Raw genomic sequence first — 17,266 nt, 5'->3', positions numbered from 1 at the left:
TAGTGTGAACTTACACCTGTGCACTTTTTATTTCAGTCCCAGAAACGTATATGTAATGCTGGTAAATTAACTTCTCTGGGTTTTAGAATATTCAGAAGAAATGAAAGTTCACCATTTTTGCAGCACAAGTACGATTATATACTGTAGAAGCAACAGTGCTTCCCATAGAAATCACGAGAAAAGGTCATACTTTGCACACCTCTCCAGCTGCTCACTAAAGGGGGTAAGGGCAGCATGAAAACAAAATGAGTCTAAACTCTCAAAGCATAATGGTACTGCTGTGCTCACACAGTGGTAGGGAAAACACTGAGTGAGAAATAATCCTCAGATCCTCATACTGTGCAGGGTAAGATGAGCTTATTCTTAGTAGTTCAGCTAGCAGCTTCCTATTAGGCTACAGCAACATTTTTGTAGGTATGTAAGCGACAGTTATCGCCACATTGGTTGCAGAAATTGAATTTCATTATCCTTGTATAAGGGGGGGTACGATGGCGCAGTGGGTTTGACCGGGTCCTGCTCTCCGATGGGTCTGGGGTTCAAGTCTTGCTTGGGGTGCCTTGCGATGGACTGCCGTCCCGTCCTGGGTGTGTCCCCTCCGGCTCCGGCCTTATGCCCTGAGTTGCCGGGTTAGGCTCTGGCTCCCCGCGACCCCGCATGGGACAAGCGGTTTCAGAAAATGTGTGTGTGTGTATATCCTTGTATAATAAAAATAAAGGTGAAGATATATTATAAAACCATCACGAGAATGAGCATCAAACATGACTGCACCAACATGTTAGTGTTGTCACCTCAAGAAAACGGGAAATGTCCCTCTTGTCATTGACACCCATGGCAACCACGTTCTCAAACATCCAAAAGAAGGGCCGGTCCTCGCCTTCCTTGGGTTTGGCCTCACTTAGCAGCCGGTAGAACTCGAAGAAGAGGCGTCCGGTGCCCTCTGCCAAACATAATTTCAACCAAGACCAGTCCTATAATGACCACAAGGATTTCACGTACAGTTACATTTATTCATTTAGCGGACTCTTTTCTTCAAATCAATTTGCAACTTAAAGAAAACAAAGGTGCATTCCAGAAAACATGAAGATATTTAGCTACAGGCAATTATTAAATCAAAGCTTGTATTTGATACCAGGACTTTGCATTTACATTACTTCACTCCTTCTAGAAGTGACATACAAGTAGCAAATATGAAAGTAGCGCATTGTTACAAATGTATGTAACTTCTAGGAGATCAGGAGAGAAATGGGTCCAAAAGAGATGTTTTAAAACTACTAATATCCCCATCACGAATACAGAATATTAGTCCTGAACTTTATTAGTTGTATCATGTTAAACATATGGCATAATGTGTGCATGTAAGAAAATCTGATATTCTGTATGGCCCATGAAGATGTAACTAGGATTACTAGAAATGATGTTTATGAGAGATGAGACTACAAAGGGCTGTCACGTCTCTGCTCTGAACAGAGAACAATTACACAATGAAAGATACATAACGTCAAACCTTTCTCGTGGTCCACCTTAACAAGGTGAAAGTGAATAACGCCGTAGAGGATGTATTCTGTGCCCTTACCATAGAGGCCCTTCCTGGCAGGATTGACAATAGAGAGGTCATTACATGGGCTTCCGCCAATAACCAGATCAAACGGCCCCCATTCTGCAATCTGCAAAGCAAAAGAGTCACAGTTTTGTCTACACTGAACTGCGGCAACTGTTTCAGAGCCACCTGCCAGTGTGGGTACGAGCTCTCCATCCTTTTCCTCACCAGTCGTACACAGCTCATGATATTGTTGTACGACTTAGCCGTTGTAAGCTGAACGGCCCAAACTAATTTTCCGCATGAAATATGAGGAGCAGACATATACTGTATCTTGTTCACCCAATGTGGATGTGTTTTTGAAACACAATGTATTTACAGTATCACTTTTTCTCTAACACTGTTTAGTATATACTAGGCAAATGTGCTCAGCGGAAGTTGGGATTCCTTGTGGACCACATGGTATACCACTTTTCACTCAAACTAATTTTTAATTACTAAGTTTTGATTGGGATATTTTATTTTTATTCAAACTGCATTAAAATGAATACACTAGTGGGGAACTTGCTATCGCTTCTTATCTCTGTTGAAACAATAACCGGTACAATTGTGCCAATTAATTATTCTATATTTATTTGTTATAAATAAACTTGGCAGAATAAATGGGTAGTTTGTGTAGGTTTATCTGTCCTTTATTATTTAACAGTTCAAAAAATGATTAGGTGGTAGATAAAAGGCAAATCTGGAATGATTCATTTGATGAGCATTATAATATTTGGAAATATCTTCATTTACGTTTTCACTGTTCCGGTACAGTTACTGCTCCGTCACATTTGGTTCGATCTTCTAAATGGAGAAAGTGTTCAGCTGATTCACTTGATTTAAAACACCAGGACTTTGAACCTGAATAGTGCAACACAGTCATAACGCCAGTTACAAGCTCAGCTTGAATGTGCACCAGCACACCCTCCTGACCATGAAGATAAGAATCACCACCCCACTTCCGTCCGAGTTTGCACTTTGTTTTTTGGATCTAATGGCCAAAACTGTGAACCCTTCACCTCCTCTTTGTTGCACCCTCTGCTGCTCCCCTCCAGCGGTCTCTGTATGAACACAAAAACCCACCCGGCACACGCCTGCGAGGCTTTTTAGCTACCCGCAGCCCCAGGCAGAGCTAAGGTTCCACGACAGGGTGAGAAGGCTACATAAAGAGACGGGAGAGTCTGGGCTCCTGCTGGGCAAACAACAGCTGAAAGGGTAAGCAAAGGGGGATTTGATTTTTTTAACCATACAGCTTTATCAGTCCAAACAAAGAGGCAGCCATGAGTTTTAGTGTTGGGGCTGAGACATAGAGGCGGAAGGCCCGTAGACAGGCCAAAGATCTGTGTAAACACATAAACAAGTCATCAAACATTTGTTTGCATGTGCAGGCAGTGGTACCAAAGTCCACACACAAAGGCTCTAGCACTTAAATGCTGCTCTGGGTCTAACAAAATGACAAAAGCAGTGATAATGAGCTTTGAGACTCCTGTATATTTCTTTCATGTCACAGTAACTTCCAATTGGGGGCTTTACTTTCTCTGCTGAGTGAAGGCTTGGAAATCCTTGTAGCTTTATGTTGTAACAAAGCCTTTCAGAGGAACGTGGGAAGTTCTCTCCCCCATTAATGTCTTAACAACACAATTCCTTTCTCAGATCATGACATCACTGGTTCTCAAAGGGGCAGATGTTGAAGTCCAGGCCTTGTTGAGGCACAAAATAAGTCTTACCTTGCCCACAAATAGCCCCCTATTCAGCATCCACAGCACCCCTTTCCCATTAACCCGCCATCTTGCTCTTATAATGTTCCACTTACATTCTTCCTGGTAATGTTCCTCACATCGTGCACATACTGGATTTTTCCTTCATGTCGTACAACTCCCACTGAGATGGAATCTTCGCACACCTCTGACGCTACGTACTGACCCACCTTGAAACCAAGATCACGTAGCACGAGATAACCTGGCAGGCAAAAATCCATAAAAGTCACATAATAGACAATTTCAGCATTCATCAATAAGTTACTTAATGCCTTAGTGTCATGCAATTTTTACAGTGCTTGAATGGTAAAAGGAAAACTAGGGATTTGCCAGTCAGGCTTTGATTTTGCAGTAAAAAGCTTAACAATCAAGAGCATTTTAAATAGGAGGACAAGATGGATAAGAACATACATGTTGCATCATGGCAGTGTGAAGGGAGTGACAACATGTGGGAAACTCACTCACCTGTGGCAATTCCATCAAACAGGGAGAGGACACGAATGGGTCGTCTCTGCTCTGCAGGCACTGCTGGGTACATCTTGGGCTTTTCCTGGGAAACAAGTCAGGTGGAATGCAAACACAGTAAACTAGGGCAGGAAAGCAAATGTGGCACATGCATCCACGTAATGTCACACATACACACACACACACACACACACACACACACACACACGCGCGCACTCCCACAGTCACATACAGTCCATCTCAATGCACAGTCCCACACAATGTTAGATACAATCACAGTATTTGTATAAGAAACAACAATAATCTCTGTTTCTGTACGCAAAATCATATACTCCCAAACTCACATAAACACTCTCTCTCACACATACCCATAGTATCACACATACCAACATAATCTAACACACCATCTCCCTCCAGGCACAAAAACACTCCCAAAAAAATCTGTCTCTCTTTCACACACACACACACACACACACACACACACACATTTTCAGAACCGCTCGTCCCATACGGGGTCATGGGGAACCGGAGCCTACCCGGCAACACAGGGCGTAAGGCCGGAGGGGGAGAGGACACACCCAGGACGGGACGCCAGTCCGGCACAAGGCACCCCAAGCGGGACTCGAACCCCAGACCCACCGGAGAGCAGGACTGCGGTCCAACCCACTGCGCCACCGCGCCCCCTGCTGTCTCGCTTTCATTCTCGCACATTTACATTTATTTATTTAGTAGATGGTTTTCTGTAAGCGACTTCCAATGAACTCTATGCAGTGTTACCAGCCCACAAACCTTATCCTTATTCACCGCAGTGACTTACACTGCTAGATACACTACTTACAATGGGTCACTCATCCAGCCATCAGTGGAACACACTCTCTCTGCATACACAAACATGTACACGTAAACTCATGAAAAGACCATCCTACAATTTATCCTCCTTTTTTTCACTTACATACAAACACTCCCACATGGATTGTACAATATTTTGATTTCTCTGTATACAGCAAATAGTGTATGTCCTGAAGAATACTCACGAAAATATACTTATTGTTATTTTGTAAATTAAGCAGGTACTTAGTTACAGAATTATAAGCCACATACTGTATGTTGTTTTATGTCAATTTTCTGGTGCACTGAAGGATTACAGCTGGCTTTAATAAAGTCTCTATAATATGTGCATCCTTTTAGGAGCTGGGAAATGCAAGTCTACACTGCTGAGTGGATGCCACTTACAAACTCCTGGCCATTGTCGCTGACAAAGAACTCTTGTAACTTTATGCTCCAGTCAAGTCTGCGTTTAAGCACGCCATACTGCTCAGAGGGCTGACACATGTAGCAACACCAGGGGTCCAGGGCCCGTGCGCTCTCTGATGCTCCGGGACCCACTAGGATGTCCAAGCAGTCGACACAGAAACACCTGCATAAAGCACATGGGTGGGAGGCAGGTTCATCGGGACCGACTTATGACTGCTGCAACTATTTACCAAAAAATCTATGTGTTTTATGGTCTTCTGTCACTCTCCCAGTCATAGCTGGCTATGATTGCGGAATGTGGCAGCTGCCCCTCTCACCTGCAGCAGTTGGCATTCCCACAGAGGAGCACTTCTCTCCCGCCGCAGCAAACTGTGCAGTAGGACTGGTACCCATCATCGTCATACATGTAGGAGATCTCTAAATATACATCCTGGCTCACACACAGACACACGAACACAAGCATGTGGTAAAGAGACTGTGCAGAGAAAACTGAACCCTAACACGCTGTCTTACAGGAAGTGCAGAGTTCTCTAAAAGCATAGATGAGATGACAGGGTACATATCCTGAAACATTTTAGAAGGAACGGTTCGAAAAGCCTGTTGAGGCAAGTCAGGAGTTTCCCTCCAATAATACCTGGCATGAGCACTATCAGCTGATCAAAGGACAAAGGACAGAAAATAAAAGTCAGACAGGATTAGGATGTAAACAAAGTATTGGTGGCAGCAAAAGTCATAATCAAGTGACAATTTGTCTGCTCCTGGAAGTATAATCGGTATGGCAACGTGCGCAGGCTTGTTGAAACTTAACAGCAATGGTGGTTTCTCAAGGAGCTAATTTAGGAGTTAACTGACTTGTGTTGAAACTCTTCCACAAAGCAGTAATAATAGGTGGCGCACAGGAAGAATATGTCAGCAAAGTGCTTTTTTCCTCTTTCCTTTCTGTTCACAAAAGCACTGTGGGGATAATGATGTAAATTGAAGGAAAGCACTGTGCCCTGAGTGTGAGCTGAGAAAGTGACATGTAGAAATATTGTAAACTTGTTTGAGAATATACACTTTTCTCCATGTTCACCTTGGGGGAAACTAGGGAAACAAACACAAACTCAAACTTGTCACGGAAGTGTAGCATAAAAACTAACAATTTAAAGAACAGATTACAGTTCGTGTCCTAAACATTTTGACCATGTACAATAAAAATTCAGATTCTTTTTCTTTTTTTTTTCTCTTGGCTGAAACATTGCTGGTTAAATACCAAAAAACAGTGGACAGAAGATAGACATACAGTATGTTTGACTGGCATAGTACCTTGCATGTTTGGCAAAGGCCACCTTCAAAAAGTGGATGAAATGTTGCAGGTCTCATCTTTCCACACGAGATGCAAAATTCTGCCAAAATATATACAATATTTTTTAACATACACAAACACAAGTATTGCACACAATCTAACAAACAAAAATATACCTTCTACACTTCTTTTATTCTTCAGAACTTCATCGACCATCTGCTCTGAAATACATAAAAAAAGATTTCACTTCATTTCATTTCAGGTTTTTTGTCATGATGTTGTAAAATTCAGAAACAATATGGACTATGTATATGTATGTATGTATGTATGTATGTATGCATGTTATGGGCCTGTAGTAGCACACTTATCCTGAACACCAACCTCTGCTGTAAACATCTTCTGCTCCTTGCTTGGCTTTGCATGAACTAAGTTTCTGCCTCTTGGCTGTCGGGAAATACTCAGATACACTAACATCTAGGACCTGGTGATTCAGGGAACTACAATCTGAGGACAGAAAGAAACCGCTGCTTAGAGGCCGCAGAACTTTATGATAGGAACAAGGGTACAAATCAATATTAAAATTTGAAATTCAGAAACTAGCACTACAGTCTGGTTCCAAAGTCAAGACTGTAGTCTGATACTGATGTTGGCAACACGGAAAATAAACTTTAATTTGTAAAGACGTTATAAACTTTGCATTACAAAGAGCAGCTACCCTTTGTGTTTACATGCAACACAAAGTACGAAGGCGGTACGGGATTTCGGAGGTCTCCCAGGTAGAGTAGCAGGGCAAAGTTTCAGCAGCGGAACCTAGGGCATGACCCAACCCGTCCTGTACATCCTGAGCGCAGGTGTCTGTATGCCGGACATGCCTCATCCATCTCCTTGAGGTTACGGCAAATATGTCTTCCTTCACAGACCATTCCTTCCCAACTTACAAAATGAACCTACAGGGTTGCGTTTGCTGGTTGGGTTTGTCCAAGGAACAGTGTCTTTGTTGAAACAAACAATGGCACCAGCTTTAATGGCAGTGAAGAAAAACGGGCAGCTTGTCATCCTCACCAGCATTCTCCGTGGGTTTGAGCCCCTCCAAGCCCTTGGGTAGAAAGCCCTCATTAGCCCAGTCCAGCATGGGCTTCACCTGGTCCTCCAGGCTGTCTGTCTCACAAACCGGGAAAGTTTTCCCTGCTCGCACGCTGGCCATCTGCCACAGATGGAAACGCACAGGATAAAATTAAATACAAGGGCACCCGGGCAACACTTTAAAAGAAATGGTCAGCGTGCTGGGAAACACAAGTTCATACTGTAAACATGTCTCAAAGATATTCTCCATACGTATCTGTATATTTTATAGAAACATCACACGGTGAAACTGCTGATAAATATATGAAACTTAAAAAGTGACATCTGATAAACAATGTCAAGAAAGAAATTGGTTTGGTTTGCTTGTAGGGACATTCCTACAGATAGAGCATCAGACACCCAGGTTTTGATGACACCACACACAGATACATAAAGACTCATATAAACAAACATTCACATACATAGGGAGACAGACGGACAGAAAACATGCCAAAATATGTATGCATGTAGGAACACAGAACCCCCCAAAACACAGACCTACTCTGAGGCAAAGACCAGCGGGAAAGCAACAGGCAGACAGCACAGTATTTAATACCGTATCAATCCAAAGACAATAGCTCAGTCTAGGAAGGAAACCAGTTTTCATTTGAAACTGGGAAAATCGCACTTGCGCACAGATCCATGATCTTTGCTAGCACTGCCCTTAGCAGTGTTCTTTAATCCCTATACAAATGGAGACACGCTAGGAGTCACATTCGGGCTGGCACAGAAAGAGGGGGGGGCTCCATCCCTACCCCAGCACTGCACTGCCATAGAGGCCAGGCTGCCAATGAGAAAACCGTCCCTTACCTCTAGTACCTGGAAGATCGCTCTACGGTAGGAGGCCAGCTTAGTGTACGAGGCCGGACTGAAGAACTTGGGGAAGGCCATGATGGAGTCTAGCTTATCAGCAGATACCTGCAGGCAAGGAAAAGACGGGGAGCCGCTGAGAGCTCAATCTAAACGAGTGATTTAGGCTGTTAACGGATGGTTCTGCTTTTTTTAATTATTTTTTATTTGGCTAAACTTTATCTAAAATGGTATTTCAAAAAAATCAGCTTTGGTTCCTACTGCAGATCCTACTACCCCTCCTGCGTATTTTAACTAGTCAACTTCAGCAACCACTTTACTTGTCCTCTCTTACCTCAGAAAATTTGCCATCCCCAAACCATTGCAGCCATCTCATGCCGGGGGTGGCCTGCCTCTTGCCCGTGGCACGCCAGGTCACCACAATGCCCGGCCACCAGGAGAAGCCCTTGATCTTCCCCCACACCAGCTCCCCTATGCCAAAGCCTTTACTGTCCTGTGGTGGAGGAGAAGGATGAGGTAGTGAGAAAAAGCACAGGCACGCAGCTGTATGCTACAGGCTAACAAGGTCCCTGTGAGAAATTCCAACTCCAGTTATCATTTTACTTTCTGACGCACACTCTCATTACACCTCTAAGTATCTTACAAAGCTGAAGTGCACAGTCTGATGGTCAAGACTAATGGTGGATGCAGACAGGAATAATACACATTCTAAGGAGACAAAGAAATGCACCAGAACACAAGCGACTCATCAGCAGAATTTTTCAGTTCATTTGTCAAACAGGGCTCGAGATCTCAAGTCAAACACTGTTCCTTTACCTTGTATTCAGGCTGGCTGATGCTCTCTGAGGAGCTGAGCGAAGTGGTGGTCCCACTACTCTGGGCAGAGTCCTTTGAATCCTGCTCCAGAAGATCCAGGGAGGGGCCCTCAGGGACTCCAATCACATGACACAGTGTGCCACTGGTCTGGTCCTGTGGGGATGAGGCAGCGGCACAAACTGTGACTGAGGCTTTCATTACCTTTCGGAAAAAAAAAAAATCTAAATTTGTTCAAGTCTGAATCCTGAGTGGAGTAGCAGACAGATCCAAACATAAATCAAAACTAAAGGCCACAGTAACACCAACATTAATTGCTCCCCTCCCCTTATCTTACCAGAGGGTTAGTCTGTCTGTTATCTCTAGTCTTGGTCTGGTCTTCCACTCACACTAGAAGGTCTATATATGACAAATGAGATCTTTGACGCTTGGAAAATCCCATCAACCAATTGCCAGAGGCATGTCCTATAATAATAACATAATGCTTTTGCTGAATTGAGTTTTCATGAAAGTAAAACACCCTAGCTTGTGCAATCAGCACCGACAGTCCATTTGCGCAGACAGAAAAAAGGGGATGGAATGAGAGCGCTGCTCCAACCAGCTGTCAGTGGGTTCTATCATTCAAGCCTGAGTGCTGCCAAAGCAGCCTGTTAAACACAACAAAACCCAGGAGCTTGTGTTGTTCCAACACCTGTAGTTGGTTTCCAGGAAAAATGCAAGAGTTCTAATAGATCCCTCTACATGTCTGATCAACACAGGTAACAAGACAACCTGTACTAGACTTACATTTTTTTATTTAGCTGACACTTTTCTCTAAAGGCACTTATATTGTTAAGATACAATTATTTATAAAGCAGGGTATTACTGTATTTACTAGAGCAATTTGGGGTAAGAACCTTGCTCAAGGGTACTACAGCTAGAGGTGGGATTCAAACCCACAATTGTGGTGGCCAAAGGAAGCAGCTCTAACCACTATGCTATCAGCTGTCCCACTTTAAGATAAATAGATAAAGGTATTTGCCAAGAAAATTAATATTCACTGCTTTCCAAATTTTTACGAACTCAGTTTTCAAATCTATTTTATTCATCAAATTTTGCTTTGATAATCATATGTATTTAAAAGTCTGTTGTGCAGTCTGTTCACTTTTGTGCGCACTGAATTGTACCCGTTTTGCTAAATGATGAAACATAACAGTACTATTACGTATTTTGGATAGCAGCAACCAGCAGAGACTAGAATTGCTCAAAATTAAATATCAGAAATGCTACTAGTACAATAATAGACGTTAACAACAGACTTGACAATTTGTTGCAGTCGTAATGTTAGTAGTAGTACTGAGATTCTCCAATTGTCCACATGATTTTTATGCTAAATAGCTCGAGTTTTCTGGGTTTATCTGGATTTTTGAAATAAGACATCTGCCTGAGGCCACAGAGAACAAGAGCGTGTGAAAGCGAGGAGACAGCTATGTTGTGCTTGGCTCGCCTCAACCCAACGCACCACAATGCTTGGAGTGAGCATCTGAACAGCAGCCATTTGTGCCGCCTATATTGTAGTGGCACACCCTCGTAGCATCGCTTGCGCGCGTACACACATTCTATCACACAGACGCACTCTAGCAAGCACAGACATCTACATATTCACAGAGACACGAATTGTGTGCTTGATGACTGACTGACGACTGACCGATAGACTATTGTTGCTAATTTGACAGTAGATTTTCAGACAGTGAGCCAAATGAAGTGGTGTGACAGGGTGCATGCTCTACTTGTGGGCTGCCCTGCTCCTTCTTGCTTTTCCGGCTCCTCTCCCGGGTGCTGGGCTTGCTGCATGATGTCAGGCCAGCCTGGAAAATGGTCCTGGGTGGGGGCTGCCGTCTTAGGTTGGACTCACACACGACTGGAACTTGGGACTTGTCTTCCTGTCAGCCACCAAACAGTTTCACAGTCAGCAGCCATCAAATACATAATTGTGTAAAAAAAAAAATGAAATCATAAACTGATTATCATACTCTTATATCAGGAGTTCAGTGAAATGCATTGTGTTGCCATGGAACACGCAGACGCAAACAGAGATACAGACGAGCATTGAGTTTGGAGACCGACAACTTGCCAACACATGTCCGAGGTTCCTACAAGGTAAGTGTTGTCTGGATGTACAGTGCAGAATGCAAACTCTCGCAGCAGTCGCTCAGTATCACTTGTTGGACTTCTTGTCTTTGCAGTTCCTCTCCTCAGTTCATTCCCCCACTAGTCACATTCTACCATCTCTCACCTAATGCCATCTCTCTTCTCCATGTTCCCCTTTGTCCTTCCTTCCTTTCCTTTTCATCTTAACCACCCTCTTGGTGTCTTCCATAACTATAACCTTTTATTCTTCATTCTTCTCACCAATTAAAGATGCTTTCAATGAACAAAAAACCCTAACATTATCAAGTCTAAGCTACTTTTAAAACTTCCTGATCATATCCAAGGGGCAGGCCCTACACCCTTGTAGCGACAGTTTGTGGCATTTTCCCAACCCAGCAGAAGTCGGAACTGCTCACTCAAGTCTTTAAGACTTTTGATTGTTAAGGACCACCATCTGCGGTGACATACTTCGCCATAGCGACACTCCCAGTCACACTCCTCTTCTGTCTCCAAGCGCTTCCTAGTCCTCTTTCTCCTTCCTGAGAGTAGGTTTGTGTTGTCTGTTGAGAAAAAAGTATGGAGAGACTTAGAGGGAAAAATATAGAGAGAAACTTAAATTTTTATTAACAGGCCAGAAAAAGACCCTGATAGGTCCCTATGTGTTGGTGTGTGTGTTTCTCGTTCCATCACTCTCGCCCGTTCACTCTCTGCACAGGTATGCCATTCATAACTGATACATCTTTCTGTCATGCTTTATTAACAATGTCATTGTCGTTTGACCTCTAGCCAATGAAACCTACTGCAGCAAGCTTAAAACAGCAGAAGTCAGAACCCATACACTCATTATGTGAGTCTTTTCACTTTGTTGGTGTTTTTCTGCAAATTATTGAGCTTGCCTTGTTAGTTCATTTTGTATGTTAGTGTGTTACCTGTCTTTTCAGTCACTGGAAACATTAATCATCTGTTTACTGCTGGTATGTCTTTTGTATTGACTTTGTGTGTCTTGAGGGAAAGGTGAACGGGTAAGAATGTCACGTGACATACACCTTGCATGCAAATAGGTTTGTTTTCAAGACATACTCAGTTAAAGGTAACTGCCACTCTTGTATTTCGGTTGTGCTAGTGAGAATTGGTTAGTTAGGACATCCAAAGATGCTGAGGATCTTACTTTTATCTGTTTTGTTTTTGTTAGGTTGGATTGCCCTTGGTTAGGTAGATTTGTTTGATTTTCTCTTTGGCAGTGATTGTGTCTGTGTAATCTCATGTAAATACTGTAATTAGTCTCATATACCACACTTTCACTTGTATATAGTAAATCACACACATGCACCCGTATTTTATTGTTTCTTTGTTCTATTGCCCTTGAGAAATCAGGCAAAAAATTAGTACACCCCTAAACCCCTAGAAACCTGGGGTCATAATAGATCCAAAGACACTGCTGAACAACAGTAACAGGCGTGGGTATCGGAAACTTAGGACTTTGCTATGCAAGTATGTTAAATGCAACACTTAAATCTTCAAAACAAATTATTTACGAAAAGTATTGATCTCTTAACTTCATGTAAGGTGTAAATGTTCATGCACTACAACTTTAAGATAATGCCCAGATGAGCCTTTACGCAGCTACTCCTGTACTGTAACGCAGATGTTCATATGTATCTCGAAAAAAAGAGACTAGGAAGGCGATCAGGAATCATGGATATTCTGATAAAGTTTTATGTAGCTACTCGTGTGATGAACATTGGTTCATGTGGTGGAACGTAACTAACTGTACTTAAGTATCAAGCATCTGCATCTAAGTTTCTCTTCTTGCTAATGTAATGCACACATTGTATTTTCTATGAGATGTACTTAACTTTGGAGAAAAGCATCTGCTGAATAAATAAATGTAATTGTAAAAGGCCACAAACTGTCAAATCTCCGTAAAATGTAGGAATACAGCACGTCCCCTATTTACAAACTTAACTTCAACCGAGAGTTGGTTTGTTAGTTAAATGCGACACAAAGTAGATGAGAGCTTCCACCACAATTCTACAGACAGCTACCTCTGTAATGTGCACCGGAAAAAATGGTGATTTTGGATGAAATGACTTGTGCTTTTCTTTACTCTGAGATGCAAGTCGCTTTGGAAAAGAGCGTCTGCTAAACCAATAAATGTAAATGTCAGCACTCAGCTCTGTGTGCTGGGAGGCAGCAGCATTGCTTTTGGGTTCTCTCTCTTTCTCTCCCACTGAGTAGTTTGCATAGTCCAGGTTGGGTGTTTACGAGCCATTGCAAATAAGAGAGGACAGTAAAGAACTCTGGTCAGAGCTAGGACAGGGCGAAGGCAAACTTAAGGCAGCACTTATTATTTGTGATCAATATCTACCGGCACATTGAGTGAAGCTTTGGCGCAAGATTTCAACTGATATGCCAGCTATTTATACAAAAAAATACTAAATACCACTCTGTAACAGTGAAAAGTTTGTTACTCGAAAGCTCTCAAGTCAGGGACCCACCGTACATAAAGTGTAAAATACAGGTTTCTCAATTCGTCTGAACTGTGTGATGCCACCTACACTGCGGATGTGAGACTTTGGCAGAGTGGCCCTTTCGCATCTCAGGACTTTCAGTGGTAAACTGGTCCAGTTGAACTCTGAGTGCTGCTTTTCTTGTACTTTATATTGTCTGCAGATTTGCGGTCTGTTTACACACTACTATGCCTCTGTCTTGTGTCATTAATGTGTTGTGTGCAGCTGTAACCCGGAGCAGTTTCCCTTCCAGATAAATGAAGCAGTTTCTATATAACTTGAGAACTGATTCTCAGGCCTATCTCCACTTCTGGGTAGCATTTGTAAGGCACAGACAAAACAGAACAAAGCAGTACAGAGGGGCATTGACAGAGGCTGGTGCTGTTGAGGTATTCGCACCTGGAGGGGACTCAGCATCACCGGTCTCTTTGGGGCAGAAGGGTGAAGGGGGTTCAGCAGCTGTGAGGGGGCTGTTCTCGCTGGCCATCTCCAGGCCGCTGTCGCTCTCCGAAAGACCCTCCACTGTCATCATATCGCCATTCACAGCAGCCTGGGAAAATGATGAGCAGAAAAGTCATTATAATACTGCTCACACTGGCAGGGAAAAGTCACTCTGTGAGTGCATGTATGCTTGTGAACAGTTTGAATATGAAATCCCGCCAAGAAAGTACAGCTTTTTCAAGCATTCGATCAACTATTCTCATAGTCATTGCATCAACATCATTGACATCTACGTTGAGAACTTAATGAGACAGTACATTTTTCATCAATATACTTTAAAGGGAGACTGTGTAAAGCATTTAGACAAGGCATTTAATCAACTTCAGTTTCCGTGTTAAAATCATTGTTCTTGTTTGCAAATTGTTGTTCAAATAGCAAATCTGTATAATCCTTCTCCACACCAACACTGGCATCTTATTCCATGTTTCATTGCTCCACCTCATCTGGAATATCCTCTTTCCATAACAACATGCTTCACTGAACCACAGAAGTCAGGCTCTCATTTTTGTTTTGTTTCCCTTGATTCTTTCCTTCATTCATTAAATGGAAAACCCGGGACAGGCATCACTGCAGGTAGAAAGACTTGCCAGCATCTGCTTTGTTGTAACATGTAAAGAAGATGAAAAAATAAGAAGAAACTCAATTTTTTCCTCATTAGCGAATAATTACTGCCCCATACAAAGACCTAAAATTTAGCTAAAACGCTAGGTTGATGTGGTGCATCAATAAAATTGCCATGAACTCACCTGCCAGCGATCCATGTTTGAACTCTTGCCATTCCACATTACCTAAAGTGAGGTTCTCTGTCCCTTCACCACTTACAAGGTTAGCTGGGGGAGTACAGTGCTGTAGGTGTTATTGAGCAAATAGCACTATTGCCTAAAGTGTGTTACATCGCCTGATGCAGGTGGCTCGAGGTGCATACATCAGAGGGAGTGCGTGTCTGTCCCCCCAGAGAAAGAACCACAATCGGATACCCTATGGATGGTTAGATGGACACATACCTTAACATCTCGTTAAATTTAATACGATGTGGATCCATCCATTTTCACAAATCGCGTATCTTACCAAAGCCAATCACAGTAAGCACATGGTGTTATGTGTGTGATAAAAGCCCATTAACAATGGTGATTTTTTCATGTTCAACCTATTATTGCATTAAACTATAAAAACAAACATGTGGGTTTATAGAATTAACAAAACAGTGCAGAGGAACACACAGTAGACACACACACTGCTGTAGATGCCAGTGCTTTTTTTTGTTATCCACCACCCGTCTTCCTCTCGGAAACAACAGTCACTCTCACCTAAACCAAACAGAGACAGAACACACAGCTGCAGGTTTGTGAAATGTTTAAAACGGAGCAATGTAATGTGGGCAAAAAGTGTTAACTAGTACTGAACAGGAATACTACCTTCAAGTCCAAGTCTCTGAGGCTTGGAGGTAATTGACAGCAGCTGCAATAGCCTTACAAGAGACCAAAGCAATGAGATGATTCTGCTGAGCTGAAGTCTCATTCAGAAAACTGCACAATAAGTAGATACACAAAAAGTGTTGCTTTTATATGCCTCCGAGGGCATCGTATGTCAGCAGTAGAACCTGAAGATGGCGAAGATGGCTCTGCAGTTGTGCTCCTCATCTCCTCTACGTTGTTCTTTTGGCAAACCAAAACTGCACACTGGCAGGCCCGTCACAGCAGGTGTCAAAAAGACTGAAAAGGTGGGGGTACGGGGGTTAGGCAAGGTGATTTGGGATAATTCTTTCGTTCTGCCTTTGTGCTGCCTCTGCACTGCCCCCCTTTCACCGATTAGCACCCCCATACAAAGGGGGCCCACACTGAACAGCAGCGCAGTCAGCTTTTGTGAACAAGGGAAGAAAGTCAGTGTCGTGCAGCAAGGCCATAGTCCAGGTGGCTGAGGCCCTTTCAGCATCTTTCTCCAAAAAAAAAAAAAAAAAAAAAAAAAAAAATCATCCAAAGGGAGACCCCAGATCATCCACTTTGATCACCTTCTGAGAATGAAAGAAGGCCAAAGCAGAGGCTGCAGAGCATCTCGTCAGTAAGAACCTACCGAGATCTGGTTAATCTGTCCTTCTCAGCGAAAGGTACATTGTGCCGTCATTTTTGTGAAATAACAAATGATAATAGAGATGATGTTCTAATCAACATTCCAAATTAGTGAGTGCAGAATACCACAGAAATATGGAAGAAATGTGAACTAGGAAACAGTTCTGTCTACAGTACTTAAGGGGAATACCGCAAACTTCTGGAAATACCCTTAACTTCTCTGGCAATATCATACTCTTCTGGAAATACCCACAATATTATTTCTTTGGTTTTGAATGTACCCATATGATGGTATAGTATCATATTGCTCTCACAGTGTAATATCTGGGGGAATCAAGGTTTGGAATAGGTTTATCTTATTTATAATGATGCGGAAAGATATTTAGTCCGTGTGCTTTAAGCTGGCTGACATTCAGTGTACTTGGTTCTCCCACAATTTTGATTTTTTTTTTTTTTTTTAACATAATCTCTGTGTTAGTTATTTATTCTTGTAGCTGACAATTTTCTCCAACAACGCACAAAGATTTACAAATTTACACAGCTGGGTTAATTTTTACAAAAGTTCAGGGTAAGTGCCTTGCTCAAGGGTACTACAGCAGGAGGTGAGATTCAAACCTGGGTCCGTTGAATATAAGGCAATTGCTGTAACCACTACATTGCTTGCTACCCGAGCCACCTATGAGGAGCTTGTTTTGACACTGTAACAATGAATTTCATAATCATGCTAAGAAGTTACATTTAACAGTGCCATTGTAAAGGCTTGTCATAAACCCTCGACTCAAAAATAAACAATAGCATTATTATATTATGCATTTATTATGATGCACTATTAATACTATATTATTATTAATACATAATAATTAAATTTAAAAACTCTGCTAATTCAGAGTTTGATGGATGAGTTAACTGCAAGGTGTAAGAATACACCAGTTTCAAGGTTTGGAATCTGGCTTTTACGCAGCGAATATTTCAGA

General features: G+C 42.4%; 1 protein-coding gene across 1 annotated transcript in view; it reads right to left on the bottom strand.

Annotated features, from left to right (window-relative positions):
• Window positions 1-17,266, bottom strand: part of dnmt3bb.1 (DNA (cytosine-5-)-methyltransferase 3 beta, duplicate b.1) — a 28,374-nt gene that overhangs the window by 3,492 nt on the left and 7,616 nt on the right. The window contains exons 3-18 of the mRNA XM_018756595.1: window positions 14,125-14,275; window positions 11,684-11,775; window positions 10,855-11,007; window positions 9,089-9,235; window positions 8,607-8,765; window positions 8,273-8,380; window positions 7,403-7,544; window positions 6,722-6,844; window positions 6,517-6,561; window positions 6,361-6,440; window positions 5,373-5,485; window positions 5,035-5,218; window positions 3,802-3,886; window positions 3,393-3,538; window positions 1,574-1,664; window positions 789-937 (exon numbers count right to left, since the gene is read on the bottom strand). Of these exons, the coding sequence (XP_018612111.1) occupies window positions 789-937; window positions 1,574-1,664; window positions 3,393-3,538; window positions 3,802-3,886; window positions 5,035-5,218; window positions 5,373-5,485; window positions 6,361-6,440; window positions 6,517-6,561; window positions 6,722-6,844; window positions 7,403-7,544; window positions 8,273-8,380; window positions 8,607-8,765; window positions 9,089-9,235; window positions 10,855-11,007; window positions 11,684-11,775; window positions 14,125-14,275 (1,968 nt within the window). The remainder of the gene's footprint in view (window positions 1-788; window positions 938-1,573; window positions 1,665-3,392; window positions 3,539-3,801; window positions 3,887-5,034; window positions 5,219-5,372; window positions 5,486-6,360; window positions 6,441-6,516; window positions 6,562-6,721; window positions 6,845-7,402; window positions 7,545-8,272; window positions 8,381-8,606; window positions 8,766-9,088; window positions 9,236-10,854; window positions 11,008-11,683; window positions 11,776-14,124; window positions 14,276-17,266) is intronic.

The sequence above is a fragment of the Scleropages formosus genome, chromosome 2 (assembly GCF_900964775.1).
Source record: "Scleropages formosus chromosome 2, fSclFor1.1, whole genome shotgun sequence".
Taxonomy (NCBI): domain Eukaryota; kingdom Metazoa; phylum Chordata; class Actinopteri; order Osteoglossiformes; family Osteoglossidae; genus Scleropages; species Scleropages formosus.
The sequence above is the reverse complement of the archived record's forward strand: the minus strand, read 5'-3'. Positions and strand labels throughout refer to the sequence as shown.